General features: G+C 42.5%; 1 protein-coding gene across 2 annotated transcripts in view; it reads right to left on the minus strand.

Moving 5' to 3' along the window:
• ASH1L (ASH1 like histone lysine methyltransferase) overlaps positions 1-19,448 on the minus strand; it is a 63,835-nt gene that overhangs the window by 41,182 nt on the left and 3,205 nt on the right. Inside the window, exons 2-3 of one of the 2 annotated variants that reach the window (XM_074566801.1) lie at positions 14,560-15,082; positions 1,067-5,813 (exon numbers count right to left, since the gene is read on the minus strand). In XM_074566801.1, the coding sequence (XP_074422902.1) occupies positions 1,067-5,813; positions 14,560-14,982 (5,170 nt within the window). In that variant the 5' untranslated portion in view covers positions 14,983-15,082. Of the gene's footprint in view, positions 1-1,066; positions 5,814-9,527; positions 9,701-14,559; positions 15,083-19,448 lie in introns of those variants that run through there. The other variant, XM_074566802.1, reaches the window with a different exon arrangement.

Below are 19,448 nucleotides of genomic sequence, written 5' to 3' on the forward strand. Positions count from 1 at the left end.
GATTTAAATTTCGAGGGAGAGTGCAGGCAAGTACGGGGCGGGGGGAGCTATCAGACTTCCTTTACGCTGCAGAAGGGGCACAGAAGAGCACAAGCCCCACTTCTGTCTTTTGCAGGTTATCTTTGTTATGTGGTGTCACTAATCTACCCGTGGCAATTATGTCAGAAGTGGATAAAATGTGAAAATTATGCCCACAAGCATCTGTAATAACAAAGCAGAGCATGAAGAGACACTTAAGTCAGCAGGGAAAGTCATGCATCGTATAGCTGCTTCAAGTCCTAAATTTCACATTAGATTATTTTTTTCTTAATATTACGCAAATGGCAAAGTTCCCACTTTCAGAGGGGAGGTCTTTGCCTTAAAAGCCATCCTCTGACAGCGTTGTCGCAGCTCTCCGCGTGTACCGTCTCAGCTAGCTCTGTGTCAGTTTTGCTCGAGGATGGGTAAGATGAATTTCCCAACCATGAATAAAGCAGTTATTGCAAGTTTTGGACATGGGCATTCCCAGCGTCATTTAGCAACTGCTCTGAGGTCCTGCTGGAGGCCTCAAGGCAGGGATCGGAAGTTCCACTAGCAGGGATTATCACAATCACTAAAAGGGAGTTACAAAAGAAAAAGGAAACATTTTCTTACACAGAAACGTTATTCACGATAGTAGTACAGCAGCTAGTCTGAACCAGGTCAACCCAACTTCAGACCAAACAGAAACCTGACTTCTAAAGTATCAAAGATCAGGAGAAATTTGAACTGATTTCTCCACAAAGGTAAAAGCGTAAGGAAAATGAAAAGACCTTTTCCTGAGCATCCTCAGCATAACTTTACAGGCTGCTTGAACAAAGCAGTACACAGAGGGACCTGCACAACCCCTGCGCTGATCCGTACAAACGCTGCCCGGAGCAGAGCTCTGACAGCACAGGGACACCCCGGAGCACAGGCCAGAGCCGCACTGAAATTCAACACTCCTGCAAAGGCAAAGCTACACCTGCCCTCCTTTTCTAGCGCGTGTTTGGTACAAGGAAAACCAGCAAGACTCACGGGGAAGCAGGCACGATTCGAGCTGCCTTACCTGCCAGCGGCGGGAGCGCCTTCTCCATCAAAGGCAAGGGCTCCTTTCGGAGAGGCCGAGTTAGCGAGGGGTCCTGGGCACTGAAGAGGCCGGGGCTGTCAGTTAATTTTTTACGTCCGTTGGTGCCGGTCGAGTTTGTGACTCTGCAGCTGCCTATTGCACTTGTGAAAAGATTTGTGTGTTCGTCGTTGCCGGCTGGCTCAGAGCTCGGAGTAAATCCCCCCAGGGACAGACCCGGGGAACCTTCTGAACAGTCTATCTGTAGTGGCGTCTGCAATCCCAGCGCTAACGAATTAGACTCCGAAGGCTCTCTCCTGACCCACTGCTCATCTCTGCTTAGCACACCCTTTGAAGGGGACAGGTGAGGACAAGACATGTGACACCTGTGTTTCTCTTTATGTTTGTACCTCTCCCCAACAGCCTCCTTCCCAAATCTGTAGCGCTTCAAGGACTCCAGAACTGTTCTAGAAGAGCTATTTGCCGTTATAGTGTCCATGGAAACCTGCGGTTGTTCAGAAGAACGATGTTCTCTGTGTTTATGGCGATGTCTATGCTTATGCTCGAGCATCCAGCCGTAAGCCATTTCGGGTGGAACACTGGGGTAGGTGCTCATTGACAAGAGAGGAGTCCTACTTGTGGTGAGGAAAGCCTCCTGGCGTAACAGTTTGTGCTTCTTCTTGTGGTATTTGGTGGGATTGAGAAGCAAATGGCCTGTGTGCATGTAGGAAGGTGGTGGCAGGGGGGTAGTGAAAGAAGGAGAAGGTGGAGGAGGATAAAGAGTTGGCGGGTACCTTCCATAGTAACCTAAGCCTATGGGAGCAGCTGCAAGAGGAGAAGGAGAGTAAGGCATGCCGTAAGAGGGGTAGAACCCGGTACTGGAGAGAGGAAAGCTGAGACTATGCATAAAAGGCATTTCTGCCATAGCCTCCCGCATTTTTGGTGGCCTGCCTCTCTTTTTCTTTAAATCGGGTTTTCTAATGTAGTGCAAAGGATCTAAAGGAAAAGTAGGATGGGTATAGAAACTATTGAAATTTATCCTAAAAATGGTAGGCAGCAAATCTCGGGGTATAAAATGGTGACTTCTGTGGGTTATTCTAATTTCACTCAATCGACTTATTAATTCTTCTAATTCGGCAAGGAAATCTGGGTCCTGCCTGCCTCGAAGTTGAGGATACTTCTTTTTCCTTTTTCGCTTCTGTCTCTTCATTTTGTCATAACTAATGTAATCATGACTGCGGCGCTTACATTTGTGTTTATGCTTTTCTTTTAGATTACTTAAAACAGTGGAAGTTTCGGGTGGAATAAGGGAAACGTGATCAAACGAATGCCTTTTCTTCTTTTGCCCACAAAACTTCTCCGCTCGATCTGAAGTACTGTTATTATCTGTTCCTATCCCACTGTCACTGGGGATTGTCTCGTCGCTGTGAGACTCGCTGACTGGGGAAGGAGTGGCTTCTTTCAGCGATGTCAGCTCGCTCAAGTGAGACGGAGAGTTTGGCAACAACGTAGGTGGAGATAACCTCCTCCTTCCCTTCGCAGCCTTCTTCATCGCGAGGGTCTGCACAACGCTTCCTTGCCTGGAGTGGATGTGTAGATACGGCACTGAGCTGGGCTCAATAAACCCTGCGTCGCTGCTGACGGGGCTCTGTCCCCCGCTCACTGCAGATGACTGGGAGCAAACTGGGGATGGAAGAATCTCAGAATTATTAGCTGTTGAAGGCAGCAAATGGGGAAGTACTTGTCCCAGTGACGTACCAGGAGCTTGTTGAGCAGACTTCTCGAGAACTGTCAAACTGGCAGAACTGCTCGTTAAAATACCATTCAGGACAGCCTTAGGTTTCCTTCCTCTCCTTTTTCCTATGTAAATTGTTCCTTTCTTGCTGACGTTTATTTGCTGGCCTAACTTTGAACCAAACGTGGCAGCAAGAGTTGACACTGTGTTGTGGAGTTTAGATTGCACTTTCCCTTTGTTATTTGGTTCCACTGTACTAGACAGAATCTGATTCAAAAGTTTCTTTCGCTTCAGGGTTTTCATTTTATTTATTTTTCGAATAATTGTTTTCATTAACTGTCCGTTATTTCTCTTGGCAACTTTTCTGTCTGAGTCTACTTCCAAATCAGTCATGCTACAAATAGTAGGTTTTTGGGCTTCTTCCGGCCCTCGGAGCTGGTCCTTTCTCTCAAAAAAATCCCCGCTTCGATGTTGATCGCTTTCAGACTCTATCTTGCTTGAGTTATCTGTTCCAACAAAAGGTGCCACAGAAAGAATAGGTGGCTTCATTTTAATTGAGGACCTGATCTGTCTCTTAGGTCTCCCTCTCTTTTTAGGAAAAGGTTGTCCTGATAAGCTCTGTTTTAGAGAGGGAATTTCTACTTCAGGCTGCAAAATCGGAGGTTCTTGCTCTTCTTTTGACTGCACTGAGAAGACTTTTGATGCTGGGATCTTTAGAGTTCTTTTGGGTGGACCTTCGAGCTCCGGCATCTCCTTGGATTTAGGTCTTCCTCTTTTGGGTTTATACATGTCAGGTAAGAAATCATCTGACATACACAAACTAGAGGGTTGTTTGTGAGCAGTGTAGAACTTTGGGGTTTGCTTGTCAGTCTCAGCTAACAGTCCCAGAGACTGCCCACTAGCTTCATTCAGTTTTGGCAACTGATGTTTGACAAATTCATGCTCCACAAATGAAGACGGTCCTATGTTTTTTAAGAATTTGGCCTGCTCCAGATTACTGCTTGACAGTGCACTGTATGAAATGTTTTTAAAAAGCTCTGACCTTTCTAGTTCTAGACCCTTTGGAGGTCGGCATGCGTTTCTTGACACCACTTTAGTCCATCGTGGTTTCCTTCCTTTTCTTTTCTTTAAAGGTTTTGATTGCTGAGTAGCGCTCAGGTTTTTTGCTCCTTGGCAGGATTTATCTGATGCAGCTATTGCACCAATCTTTAGGAACTGCTTGCTACTAAACAAGCTTGTAAAACTAACTACTGAAGGGGTGACAGTAGCATGAATGCTTGTTTCAGCTGCCAAAATGGGCTTTTTCCCTGTAGGACTAGTTCTTGAAGTTTCTACGTAAGTAGCTTTTGAATCATTTAAGTCTTTATCAGCACCTTTAAAATCGGTGCTCAGAGTATGGTTCAACGTTCTGTTTATATTCAGAAGTGTACTGTCAGAAGAAAACTGTGTTTTGCCAATCTGATCTGAAATACCTTCTAAGAGATCTGACGTGGAACTTAAATGCAATGAGTTAGATGCTACTTGTGAAGACGTTGTTGAGAGGCTCCTGTTTAAGGTGGTAACAGACACCGTGGGTGAAGGTGATGGGAGATTTCCCTCTCCTACTGCACTAAACGGGGACTTTGCTGTCGAGACGTCTGAAGCACCTCCTGTTCTGAAGTCTGGTGAAGTGCAATATACGGGAGGCTGTTTTTCATGCTTAGATGTTTCGTAAATCCCTTTTTCACTGGTTGAGTAAGCATCCTGTGGAACGCAGATTCCTTCATTAAACATCTCTTTGCCTACATCAGCAATTTCTTTCCGAATTGAAAATTTCTCCAAGATACTTTCTTTATTCTGTCTCATAATATGCTTCTCAAATGTTTTGCTAGTAGTATTTTCCTTCAGTAAATCTGTAGTCTCATGGCTTTCAAGGCTACTGAGGTTTGAATTGCAAGGAAGCTTAAAGGGCTCTGAGGCTGGCATAAGAGAGTCTGCTTTCAGAGTTCCAGAGTCCTTGTTAACCAAACCAACTGGACTGCCAGTTCCTGGTGGCTTCTTTCCAGAGTCCTTGCTAACCAATCCCACCGGACTGCTGATTCCTGCCATCTTCCTCCCAGAGTCCTTGTTAACTGGTCCCATTGGGCTGCCAATCCCTGGTGTCTTCCTTCCAGAGTCTTTGTTACTCAGAACTGTCGTATTGCCAGTCCCTGGCATCTTTCTCATGGAATCCTTGTTAACCAGTCCTGCAGGACTATTTATTCCCAACAACTTCTTCCCAGCATCCTTGTTAATCAGTCCTGCTGGAGTGCCAATCCCTACTGGCTTCTTGACAGACTCCTTATTAGTCAGTCCAGTCGGAGTGCTTATACCTGGAAGTTTCCTCCCAACATCTTTGCTGATTAATCCAACTGCAGAGCTGGTCACCGGTTGTTTCTTTCCAGAGTCACTGTTAACTAACCTAGTCGGAGTGCTCATCCCTGGTGGCCTCTTTCCAGAGTCCTTGTTAACCAATCCAATTAACGGGCCAATCCCTTGTGGCTTCTTCCCAGAGTCTTTGTTAACCAATATGGCTGCACTACCAATCCCTAATGGCTTCTTCCCTGAGTCCTTGTTAACCAATCCAACAGCAATACCAGAGCCTGGCAACTTCTTTACCAAATCTTTATTAACTAACCCACTTGCAGGTATGGTTCCTGGTAGCTTCTTCCCAGAGTCTTTAACCAAACCAGACGCAGCTCCATTTCCGGGCTTCTTCTGCTTTGTTTTGGAAGACTTTGAAGGAGGACAAGTTGCAATAAGTTGAGCCAATTTTTCTGTTACAGTTGTTGCTCCGTTAATTTGTGTTCTATCCTTTAAGTCAGAATTATGGCTACTGATAAGAGTCGTAGGAGATGACTTTATACAATCTGTCATTTCAGAGTGCAATGGGGAAACTTTCTTAGATAAAGGATTTGTTTCTACTTGTATACCTTCTTCCACATGTAACTCAACTGTTGCAACTTCTCCAGCTTTCTTGTACGACTTCGAAGGGTCCTAGAAGTTAATAAAAAAATAAAATCTTTAGGAACAGAGCACAAAGCCTCTGCGTAACACAGCACCTTTTTATGTTGAGATGATTAACACTTGCTTTGATAATAGGGTAACTATATAAACACATGCTTCGTGATCCTATGCTTTAATATATTTCAGTGGATATGTTAACGCTTTTCTGATGTTAAGGAAACCTAAACTCGCTCCCAGTCCTCAAATGTAAACCATTTAATCTGTGCCCCAATTATAAACATTCTCCAAAAACACTGCTGATAGTTATTAAAAAAACAACATTAACAATAATGTGTTGGACTAACTATTCGTAGTGTGATAGCACTCAAAGACCTCACATCTGCGGAGAAGCAGCTGGGCAATGCGCTGCACTGTGTAAACGTGTCCACGCGCAGCTCTACCAGCGTTCTCAGTCTTCTTCCGTGATACCCTCAACCACTGCAGTAACAGGTTCTCCTCACAGCTGACTGATGACAGTACTAAAAGTAGTCAAATCATTCTGTTGTTTATATGGGGCAGGGGGAAAGACACACACACAACACACATCGAGTAAATTAAACTTGCAAAGTTATTTTCAGTTCTCACCCAACTAAATTTGAAATTTATTCAGTAAAGGTTAAAAAAAAAGTGCAACACCCATTACCTCAGTAAGTTCTATGGGGAACATCTCAATAAATTAATCTTTTATTTTAGAAGGCCGTTCTTTCCGTACAGTGCCCAACATATCTCTGAAATGCATGGGATACGTCCACTCCAAGCAGGGGCCAAGAATGGAAGACTCTGATCCCTTATGAGATAATTACACATACACACAATTGGAAAACCTTCTGGGATCTATCATCTCAAACATTAAATAAAGAGTGAAAGGCATCAATGTCACCCCTATTCCACTCTACTGAGACCCCCCTGCAGCGCTGCCTCCAGCTCTGTTGCCTCAGTACAGGAGAGACACGGAGCTGTGGGAGCGGGGCCGGAGGAGGCCCCGGAGATGCTGGGAGGGCTGAAGCCCCTCTGCTGGGAGGACAGGCTGAGAGAGCTGGGGGGGGTCAGCCTGGAGAAGAGAAGGCTCCGCGGAGACCTTGGAGCCCCTTCCCGTCCCTCAAGGGGCTCCGGGAAAGCTGGGGAGGGACTCTGGAGCAGGGAGGGGAGCCACGGGACGTTGGGAATGGGTTGAAACCAAAAGAGGGGAGATTGAGATGAGATGTGGGGAAGAAATTCCTTCTTCCGAGGGCGGTGAGGCCCTGGCCCAGGTTGCCCAGAGAAGCTGGGGCTGCCCCATCCCTGGAGGGGTTCAAGGCCAGGTTGGACGGGGCTTGGAGCCACCTGGGCTGGTGGGAGGTGTCCCTGCCCAGGGCAGGGGGTGGGACGGGATGGTCTTTAAGGTCCCTTCCAACCCAAACCATTCCAGGATTATAATATGATATGTATGATACGGTATGATATGATATTATATTCATAGCTCTGCAATAAAAATCAGTAAGACAATTGCATGGTACCTACTGTACTTGTTTACAGGCAGCATTAGATTCATCATGCTTTACAAAACTATAACTACTGTTGGCCAATATCTAATTATGCTGAAAAGAAGACATAGCCTGGATTCCTTTGAAATGATTTGATAAACAGCAAATTTTGGTGCTGATCATGAACAAAGTATTTAAACAGAAGACTGCAAGCTGGATTCAGCCTGACAGTTTCCTAGAGATGGGAAGTAGTTGCCCGGGTCATGTGCTGCCTGAGCTGTCGGAGCCTCTGCAGCGCATAAACAGGCACAACACACCCCCACTGCTGCCTTTCCGCAGGGATGGAGCAAGAGGTGTGTTTCTTTCTGCCTGCATACAGGCCTCACGCTTACATGGAAACTACACCGAGTCAGCACAACACGACTCCAAAGCTGGAATCCAACCACTTTCGTCAATGCTCTTGGACGTTCCTGGGCCAGACTGAGTGCTAGAGATACTAACTACATAGTACTAACGTCGTCTTTCTGATCATCCCAAATGACGTCCTTCTTAGAGTTACATCCTCTTTTCTATGGTCTTCAATTTTGAAAAGAACTTTGGAACAAAATTGTAATCTTTGTTCAGTGGACTTAGATGCATTTGAAAAATTCACCTCGGGAATATTGACTTGGGAATTCAACTGTATTCATTCCTGTATTCGCTGAGCCACCTGTGTATATGTGCTCTTCCTTCTTTCTTCTATTTCTCCCGTATAGTTTGCTACCCTACTAGATAGTTTCTGTTATATCCTCACACTCCACCATTTCTGGGTATCGAATGCCTCTTGTCAGGCTCCATGTTCTCCTACCCACCTCTGTTTCCAAACAGCTTGGAAGTTTTATTAGATATTTAAATAAATAAATAAATACATACATAAATAAGAAAACCCTTCCAAATACCAGCTTTGATCTAATAAGATGCCAGGATTTTGAAAACATTACTTTAGCATCAAACAAGGATTCTTTGAAAGCTGAAGGCATTTGCCCCGGAAAGTTTCTTTCTCATCTAGGGTAAGTGAATTCTCCAAGCACACTGAAAATGATTTCAAAGAACATGAAAAACAAAACAAGAAACGTCTATTGAGACGACAGATACAAAGTCCACATTAAGTTTGTAATTTTTTCAGCATTTTTAAAGCCAAAATGTTTATATGGTAAATTATTTTCCTTTTTTTTCCATAAAGCCACTTAAGAATCAGTGTGATTAACAGAAACATTTTGGGGGGTGAGGGGGAGGTTGGGGGGAATAGTGGTACGAGTTTTTTTTAAGGAAAAAAAGAGACATCTTGATCAAAATATCTAACCTTCTTCAGAGAAGGTTGCACTAATCTGGCTGCTGCAGTAGCTGCAAAAACATCAAAAAAACCCCCAACATAGATCATAGAGTCAGAGTTCCTTCTTGCAATTATTTATTATTAAAAATTTTGATTTATCTGTTAAAGTGAATGGGAGGTATTGCATACCTCCCATTGCTTAAGGAGCACCATATGGGAAGAATAAGACTACTGCAAACAGATGATAAAAATTAAACTTAAGTAGTGCACAACCAGGAACTTCAGGAATAATAAGGACCTTTTCCATATGGAAGGCAACAATGGGAGAAAAGAATATGAATACGCTGGTCATATACTGAGGAAATCAAGTAAATCTCTCGGCTTAAGCCAGGAGCCGTACAACTCTGCCAGCACCAGCCATAGCAAAAGCGGTGGTAGGCACCAACTAGAAGGGTTTTTAAGACAGTTATCTAAAAACTAGTGAAAACAGATCACCCCATAGGTCTCAGACGAGCCTTCATCACTGCCTGTTTCTTTACTAGGTCCACTCTAAACCCCTTGATGTGCCAGAAGCTAAATTTCCCTCGCTGCTCTGCCCACTGCCCTCCCAGCCCAAACCTGTCTCCAGAAAATAAACACGATTTCACAAGAACAGTGATACGTCCCTGATCAAAGTTCTCCTTCTGCGGGAGGGCGGCCGTGAGCATCGGTTGGGGTCGGATGTCTCCCAACCTGCTGCCATCGTCGAACAAAACCCACCAGTCATATCAGTTACTAGTTTTAAAGCTGTGGTGTAGAAGAGCCCGTGCTCTATGGAGAATAGGCTGGCACTTAGCCCAGCTTTTCTGTGGCAGCTGCAATCTTATGTAAATTATGCTGGAGCGTCACATTTCAGGAACTTCCCCCCAACTTAGCCACCCTCGTACTCACAAAACATCCAGCTGGGAGGCGGGGAGCAGCCATGCTATGTCCTACTGTGCTGGAGACAAAAAAGGTGCCAGGCTTTCCTGAAATAACTTCTACTGCACAAACAAGCCCTCCGTCAGACGGGAAGGAGAGATGTGAAGCCCAGCACATGTTACAGAGCAATTTCAAGGAGTGCAGCGCTTCAAAGCTTCAGCGACTGGCGCGGCCACATTCCCACGCAGCTCTGCAAATGCGGATCAGGCCTCCCGTTTTCCTTCTGCTCCCGGCGCTGGAGCTGCCTCACATGCAGCGCATCCAGCCGTTCAGTGTCCTCCTACGGTCCTGGGGAGCAGAGCACCCTACTGCACTGTTCCACTTGAACACAGTTATACACCCGAGAAAGCCTGAAGTCAGCTTTTAACGCAGACAGTTTTGTGAGCACTACTAACAGATCACTCACAGGAAATAAAAATGACCCCCCTCACATCTCCTAGGTGTTTCATCCACCAAACTCACCTAATAGAACTGCAAACAAGCACATGCCTCAGGCTGCTGCTTCTAGACCTATTCTACGCTACCCTGGCTTTCAGATGGCAGGTTTCATCTAGGCACACGGCTGTTAAAAAGGTCTAGTTTACATTACATTAAAAAACGTATCGTGCTTTAAAACTAAACCATTTATTCCTGTGCAATCTTTAGCTGTAACTGCCTGGCGTAAAACTCTATCCAACAAAAGAGTCACCCAAAGCAATTACATAAAACATGTAAGATTTCATAAAATTGTCATTATTATTAATTTTACACTGAGCTGATTTTAAAATTTTAAATCGCCTACGTGGACATACCATCGATTTGAGGAATAAAAATTCCAAGTTATGCTGATACAAACTATTAACAGCTTATAATCAATCATTCCAGAATCATCATGGGCACCAACAGTAAAAACTGGCTTTACTTGTAAAAAAGGCATTCATTGTTACACTACAGCATGGTCTCAGGGTTTATTATTACTAGATTATTACTTAGTGCTGTTATTATTGGTACTTATTTGCAAAAAGCTTAAGAGGAGATAGTCTCTCACAGGAACAGGGATATCTCCTATCAAGTCTGGCGTAAAATTCACTTCTCACCCTGGAACCAAATCAGCAAATGCAAGAGAGTCTCAGCTTCCAAAAGCTGAAATAGTTGGAAGAAAACAGCTTGTTAATGAAAATTTTGTTTGTTAATTCTCTTGAGAACTACCAGCAAGTAATAAGGATTTTTATATGTACGTACACAGGGACATAGAGAGGGATTTCCCCATTGTCATTTTAGCTGTCGTACTTCTGGCCAACGCACAGGCTATAATTCAAATTCTGAAGAATCACAGAATTTTTCTGTGTAGTTGTGGCACCAATATATTCTGCACAAGTTCCCAAACAATAAGTGAAGGTGTGTTTGCTGTTTACTTTTCACCACCAAGTCTTTTTAGACTTTTCTAAACACAAGTTTTACCTAACTACCATGAAAAAAAGACTTTGTAATACCTAGTCCGAGACAAAAATTTACGTCCCAGATCCTGCAGAAAATATTCTTGAGCTACTCAAAATGAAAAGAAAACAAAAAAATTCTTTCGCTTTGTTACTTTTTTGCTTGAAAATTTTCAGTTAGTGGCTGTGATTTCATCAGCAAACTTTCCTGTCGAGCTTCTCCACATAACCAAGGGCAATAGAAAGAACTCCAGAATCCTGCACTCAGCAGTTTCACAAAGAAAGAAGGGGATGGAGCAAAAGGGCATGTTCCAACTTGCTTCGCTGTTTTACCATGACTATTTCAAATTACAGCAGGCTGTTACTATCACTTCTTGCCTTCCTATTTTCTACAACTTTAGTAATGTAACTTTGCTATGTCATTGGCTACGTTTACCTTGCAAGCACAGGTAAACCATTCACTCATACACCGCTTGGGCTAAAACTAACAGAAGCAAAATTTAGATTTATATCTAAGGCCCAGCAAACGTCACCAGCCACACGGTCTGTCTGTCACAGGACACTCTTCTGAAAGCAAGAAATCCCAAGTTTCACATTCAGTGTCAAAAAGCAAATTTAGTACTCTCTTGCTATCACAGTAACTTCTAATTTTGTTTCTCTTAACACCTGGGAACCTTAGCCACTTCTAGGTCTCCTTTTCTATGATTTTCTCTTCAGAAGACTATTAACTTTTTTGTCTACACATTTCTGGAGGACAAATTGTAAACATCCAAGTTACCCGTCTCACCTACCCACCATCTTTCAGACTGGAGATAAACCCTCTATTAATGTACTGACGACACTCCCCAAGTTTTAAGAGTCCTTTAAGCACTGAGCTTCAGAAAGAAGAATGACTGTCATAGATGGGAGTGCAAAGTATTTTCCTACAATTTTAATTTTTACACTGACACTCCCAGGAGAAGATTTACACTACTTCTCTTTTTGTCTTAGTGCTTAACTGAGTATAGTGCAAGTGCTAAATTTTCATTCAAATTCTTTGTTCCTCCTCTAAAAGTACAGAGAGTTCAGTGTCACAGCTCAAAGTACAGCCACATCTTGCTCTGAATTGGTCGTATATTTGCTTTATTTCCCCTCCTCTCCATCAAAAGGAAAGATTAAGGGCTCACTTTCATTTTGGGAGTGTAATCTGCAGTGCTAAAACTTGCTTTATTTCATTGCAGTGAGAAAAAGAAATCCCTCGGGTATTACAGTCAAAACACGCAATGGTTTTAAACCACGTTTGCCATTTGTTTCTAGGAAGATATTTTTTAATCACGCTTCCTAGAAATCAGTAGGATGCTGTAAAGCGTCATTTCTAACAATCCAAAGTGCCAGAACGGCAGCAGGGAACATACAGAGTTAAACAACTTGAAAACCATTTCAGTACAATTTGAGAGAGCGAGCAGAGTATCTAAAGTGAATTAGCATTAGTCAGGGATTTGAAACTATCTTAAGTAATGCAAATTTAATGCAACAGATCTGCTCTTCTCAACACTCAGCATTTCGGTTGTTCGCCAGACAAGGAGCAGGAGTAACTCCACTTAGAGTAGCTGGAATTAAAAAGTGGTACGGTATCAACGGTATCGTATACAGTATCAATAACATTTAATAATACCAGTAATATTTGTTTCCCAACTTTCTACTTTGCATTTGAAATATGATGGATCTCTTGAAGAAAAACTTAGCATATAAACAAAGATGTCAAGGATGAACAATCCATGCTGTCATCATCTAAGTTTAAATATTAATTGTTCTCCCTGGTAAAAATACCCAGGGCATGATCTCTTGATGCATTGGGAAAGTTTCCATACTTAACAGGTCTCTTCGCTAGTAAGAAATTTTCAGTTGCAAACACCACCTCAATTCGGACATCGAATCAATGACTGGATATTCCTGACTGCCCCAATACTCAACTCATTGCTACAAAGTCTTGTTAAAAAACATTAAAAAAAGCAATGAAAAAGTCATCAGTATAATGACAAATTGTGATCGACTCTTTCCATTTTTTTAAAGATGAAGCTAGAGAAATTATTAGAAATAATAAGCTTGTCCTGAATGTAAAATAAAGAAGACGACTGTAAAATAAAGGCTATAGCCAAAGTTTTACATTACATAGTGTCTCACTTCAGAATTTCTTGTTTGATAGGCTGACTAAAAACACTTTTCTGTTTATAATGGAGAAAAAACCCAACGCAGTTGCACGGCAGAGTCTGGAAAAAGTAATTTTAACCATTATGCGTAATATATAGCACACTTTTTCTTTCAGGGCATAATTTGTTATTTCTCTTTGAAGATCCTCTTGCTCAACAAGAACCGAAGTCTGGGTACGCCAGGGGAAAGACAAAGGTTTGGGTATGTCAGACAGCCATCGGCTCAGGACAAGATACAGGCATTTTCCTTCCCTTTGGCTAGGCTCCACCGTATGAGATAAGCCAGGACAGGTTTATGCAGGTGGCCTTATGAATAGGAGACAGGCTAGAGAAATGAAAAACCTTCAGCCTTGGGAACCTCTGAAGCAGGAGCCCCATGAACAGACAGCCCACAGGGAAGGAAGGGCTCTGACTTCTAGGGCCTCACTGTATTCCCCTGCCACATGGCCTGGCGGGGCCAAGCTGAGGACGGCTACGTAAGGAACACGCAAGGACACTGGGAGAGAGAAATATGTGCTCATAGAGACACCCAGAGAGGTGCAAGAAAAATGGGTGTGTAGGGAAAAACTTCAGCTTTAAGTCAGCAGGCATGTACTGAAAGGGGACAGAGTGTGAAGGGCGTATTCTAACATTTTATTAGTTAGCAAAGCTTCTATGTATATTGGAAAAAAGAGCATGCTGTAACAAATCACTTCTAAAATTTAGCATCTATGCAACTACATTTATAATTCTTGCCATTTATCCTGTTTTCCCTATCTGTTATTGCTGCTCTTACTTGTTACATCATGCATATCATAAAAACAAGACATCCTCAAGGCAGGGCTATCTCCTTACAGTTGGAAAATACCTGGCACATCTCTCAATCCACTGCATTTATATGCAGTCTATCATCAGGCTCTTTTCTAACACATCTGGAAAAGTATTTTTTACTTTTCAGACACTGCTTGGTACTTTCCTCGCAGAGCGTCGGTTAAGACACAAAGCAAAAACAATGGTTCTAACAGTTAAGAAAAAAATATAAATCCAAATACTAGCGACAAGCACAGCAAATACACAACCCCACTTAAACAGTGACAAACCCCCCCATTTTCTTCTATACAACAGACTAAAAATGACACTACTGCTTCTCAGAATTATACCTATGATGTTCACTTCAAGTTAACATGGCAATTATCTTTCACTGCTGTTAAAAAAACATTGTCAAGCTGTGAAAGAGCAAAAGCATTTTTTCCTGTTGACAGAAATGAAATCAAACCATTTCTAACTTCAGAATCTCCAATATCAGAGGTTACATGGAAAAAACGGTTAGCAGAATGTGATCGTGCAGATGCCAGAAACATTTAAACACAGTTTAGATTTACTCTGACTTGTAAAGCAGTACATGAACACGCCACTCACTTGTTTTGAAGGACAGTGCTCATTCTTCTCATCTGTCATCTTCCCACTCTTCGGTGCCCTTCTTGGTTGCTTGATGCTGGTTTTTATAGCAGGCCGGCACACATAATTTTCAAGGTTCTTGGGAGGCTTTTTCGTTCGCTTTGCTTGAAGACCAATCTTCAGTTTCAAGTTTCCCTCTGAAAAGTTTGTTTCTTTCACTGAAAACTGTTGCTGTGCATCAGTCAGAGCCTCATTCTTCCCATTCTCCGTACTGTTCCCCTCCCGATTCTTCTTCTTACTGTCGTCTTCTTCCTTGGTGGAACTTTCTAGCTCTACTTCTCCTTTTCCTACCAACGTGCCAATATTTACTGCAGAGGGGCTTTTCCCAGAAAACCCTTCAGAATCAGAACCCAGGCCTAACATAGCAGTATTCCGAGGGTCCATCACAGGCGGAATATAAGCCTTCGGGTAATTTTAGGGAAGATTTACAGAGATATGTTCCACAGAAGATCTATTCTACTACTGGCAGCCAGCATCTTTTACTCTGTAGAAGGAAGACAGACAGAAGTAAACTTTGAGGAAATTATGCGAATATCAAAAACAATCAGAAAGCAGACAATCATATTTCAGACAAGCACAATTACGTAGCTGATGTTTCAAAACACCAACCCTTCCTGTAACCTACCACAAAAATACAATTTATCTGTAAAATCGCTTTTAGATGATAGGTGTAACTCAAAAGCATGTGGATATTATAATATAATTCATCCACAGGACACTTCAAATGATGGTTAAGACTTTTAATATTGATCATCAAATTTTTTTTATTCGAAACAAGAACCCATCTACTGCTAGTACTGACACTTTTAGTCCAGCCCTTCTGAAACAGCTGCATGTAAGGAATGATGCGGCTAATGAAACCTATGATAAAGCATCCAAAACCCAGAGACAATCCAATTTTAATCATCTGAGACACTAGGAAAGTTGAGCTTAACTCAAGCATGCATTGGTTTATAAACATGCCACAAAATCTGCTTATTAGTTAAGGACTTCCCACAATTCAGGAAGAAGGGTGAGAGAACAGAAAAAACACCCCACCAAACACATCCCCACACTAGTTTGTACTTCCTGGAGCACAGGAGCAGAAAAATCCACACTTGTGTCATCAGAGACACTGTTATGTATGTATAATTAACCCATTTATCATAAGATATTAGATCTTTTTTATCACAACTAAAGCAAAAGTTGATTTGAATCCACTTGCTAATGCAAGGGGGTCAGATCCCTGGCTGGTGGCTGACTTGCGCAGCGTGCTCGGGCACCGACCACCACTGAGACGGATGCTGCTCTTACCCCCGCTGCCAAACAAAATCTGTGTAGCCTGTTATAATTTTATCTGTACAAACAAAAATCATCACAGCAAGAATCTGCAGAAGATACAAATATGCTGTATTGATCATTGATTGATCCCTGAAGGTGTTCAAGGCCAGGCTGGATGGGGCTTGGAGCAGCCTGGGCTGGTGGGAGGTGTCCCTGCCCAGGGCAGAGGGTTGGAACTGGATAAGCTTTGAGGTCCCTTCCAACCCAAACCATTCTGTGATTCTGTGATAACTTCCAAAGAGGACAAATCACAGCTACTAAGGGGAAGCTAAACACGCGCATTTCAGTATGGTCAGATACTCAGAGTACGATGGAAGAGAAAGGACACAAGCAACGTCTGCAGAACCAGGGACCTGAAAATCAGCAACTGTCCAAAGGGCTCTGTGCACAGGACGAACAGGACCTCCTGGTGAAATGGGGCAGCTACAAGGACACACATGATCCTTGGAGGGCACTGGAACAGTATCAGGTCGTTTTGAGGCTGCTAGGGCAGCCCATTGCCAGATGCCCATCCACCCCACGGATACGCACACCGAGCCACGCCAGATCAAACCCTGTTAGCTTTAACTGCAGCCTGGGAGAGAAGTTCTCCTTTCTCAAGTTCCTGGAGCCAAACCAGAACAATCCAGGTGGACATGTTTCTTTTAGGGGCACTGTAAGCAGAAGGTCTTTAAATATCTTCATCATTTAAGTATCTTAAACATTATTGAAAATGAAGTATGTCAGAAAGAGTTCTGAAAAAATACCAGTGTACTGAAAAGAGCATCACAGGAACTTCACCAGAATGTTCTTCTGTTCTTATCTTCTATACAATTACTAAGGCTGAATTGTAAGGAATGCTATGAAAAGATTTCAATTGTTTCAATGAACTTCAAAATGAGTTTCAATGGTTTCAAAAAGGTATCAATGAGCTCAGCAATTATTTATGACATTTGGCCTCCCGGCAGGTCAGCACATGCACACTGGAGCTCATCAGCACATGGCAGGTTCCAAAACCATATGTCTCTTGTCCAGCGAATAATTTGAAACCCAGCAGTGAGGAGGTGCTACTCTGCGGTGGCCCAGTAAACACGAGCACTGCGTAAAAAGGGGGAAGGATAAGGAATGTGAAAGGCGATACTGGGACAGGACTAAGGCAACTGCAGTGAACACAGGTTGCAAGACAGATGCCAGGATTAGCGGGGACAGAAGAAATGCTGCTGAGAACACAAAATGCCAATCGTTAGGAAGCCAGACTTCATTGGCTGCGTTCTCAGAGAAAACAAACTTATTTTCACGTGTCCTGTGAAATTATTAAAATTTCGTTATTAAAAAGGATTTCTATCTGCAGCTATAACTTTTAAACTAAGAACATCCTGAAAAATCAAACCCACTATTATTACTCATAAAACCAGAGGCAATTAGATAAAATCTCCATTTTACAACTAGAAAAAGTGGGTAGAGCAGTGTGACACAGGGGGCTAAAAAGCAAGTCAGTGACAGCTCCTAGTTCAAGGCCCAAATCTTCGGTCCATTAGGCTACGCCATGTCACCAAAAAAGGGCTTTTCCATACATACCAATGCACAAAGGAAAACTGGCCAGAAGTAAAATAATTTTAAGCTAATGCATGAATTTTTATTATTGAAGTTCAAGAAAAGGAGAGAATCCTACAGGCCACCATGCAACTCTCAAATCTATGTTCTCACAAATTTCTTCTTCTCTCATGACTATGGTCCAGAATAGCTACAACAGTCATTCGCTTCAGTCATCTTCTTACAAATAAGATTAATTAATAAGCCTAAAATCTGAAACCAAATTAAATTGAAACAGCACCATCTATACTGCTGTACCTGGCTCCATATTTACTTAATAGAAGACTTTAAGTAAGTAATTACACTCATATACTGACCTTAGAAACTGCAAGACCAAGACAAAGCACGCATTGAGAATTGAAGAACCGCGTTAAAATCTTATTCTGTGATAACACAGAATCCGTAACTACCGTAGAAACAAAGTCACAGAATTGATGGGTCTCATAAACACATAGCAGGTCATTTTATTTATCCATTAATTCCTCTCTACACAGACAACAAAAATGCTAATCCTGGACCTAATCATCATTTTGCCTCGATCACTGTAATCTTCTCTCCATCTCTCCAATTACCCCACTCTAATTCACAGAAAATGTGTCTGCCAATTTGATCATTTTCATAACCATGAACTGATTAGATCTCATCTCCCCAAATCCCAAGAATGCTTCTTCTTCCCTACCTCATCAAGTTCAAGCTTCCTGTCATTGCCTTCAAGGTGTGCCCAACTGTTCCTTGGTTCTTCGCTTGTTCCCGTTCGTTAGTGTGTTCTGTTTCGTCAGTGACAACTGTTATATCTGTTCTCTTCTATTTTTTTCCCCTTTTACTTAAGTAATACCGTTGCTTTCTCTCTGCTACTCTTCACACTGTGTATGCCCCGCTTGCACCAGGATCTTTACCATGCTTCTTGCAGCTTGTGCCTTAAAATCTCCTTGCGGATGTCAATGCAAATGAGCAGCTGAATGACAACAGCCATAGTTCAGAGGCAGCTATAAAAGCTTGCATGAATTTACCCTGATTTGGTACTCTCAAGACCTAAAACTAAATTTACCCACGTGATATAAGGTACATATCTGTGTCTTTGCTTGCCACATTTGTTCCATTAATTTGCAAGTCATATTTTTAATGATACTTGGGGCTTCTCCCAGTCAGAAAAATGGACTACAGACTTGCAAAGTACCCGCTTTGATGATAGCGACCCCTGGAAGAGATCCTGGCATGTTTCCACTACAAAGACCGTTATAAGAAAAGCACTATATCCACCAGTTGCACCCAGTAAGATTCATGTGAAATTAAAGCAGTGGAGCCTGATGGCCCATCCCACAATCAAGTATTTTCTAAGCCTGCACACTGTCATTTAACCACACTGCTTCAGAACTTCTAAGACTAGAAAGCACCGCTCTAATCAAGCTGCGTGGCATTCCACATCAGGCCAAGAACTCCGCTCAGCAAGTCCTATCCCACCGCTCACATTTTGCAGGCTCACAGCAGGTCTTTCCAAAGTAACATCAACATTTTTTACTTAAAGACTGTTTTTGGATGAAAGAAAGTGCCATTTCCCTGGGGACTCTATTCCAAGACCCAGTCCACATTTTGCAACAACTTTCATCCATGGGATCTTAGACTAACATAGTTTTGCTACAGTAAGAATCATCTAGTATCAAATCTCTACACAGCCTTACAAATTATGATCAACACACGTCCTAACCATCTCCTCAAACTTCCAGTCTCTCATCCAGTAGACTCCGTAGGTCTCAAATCCCTCCTGTAATCGTTCCTCCCCAAAAAGATTAACTGGGAAGCATTTCAACATCCATTTTGACACGTGCTACCTAGAAATAAATGGTGTTCATTAATGATTTTTCTAATGCCATATACAGTTTTAATACCTATTATTCATTCTTATTCCCCTGTTGACACATCCAAAGCCCCTTTTGCCCATCATCTGCTAAGATTTCTAT

Source organism: Larus michahellis, chromosome 24 (assembly GCF_964199755.1).
Source record: "Larus michahellis chromosome 24, bLarMic1.1, whole genome shotgun sequence".
NCBI lineage: Eukaryota > Metazoa > Chordata > Aves > Charadriiformes > Laridae > Larus > Larus michahellis.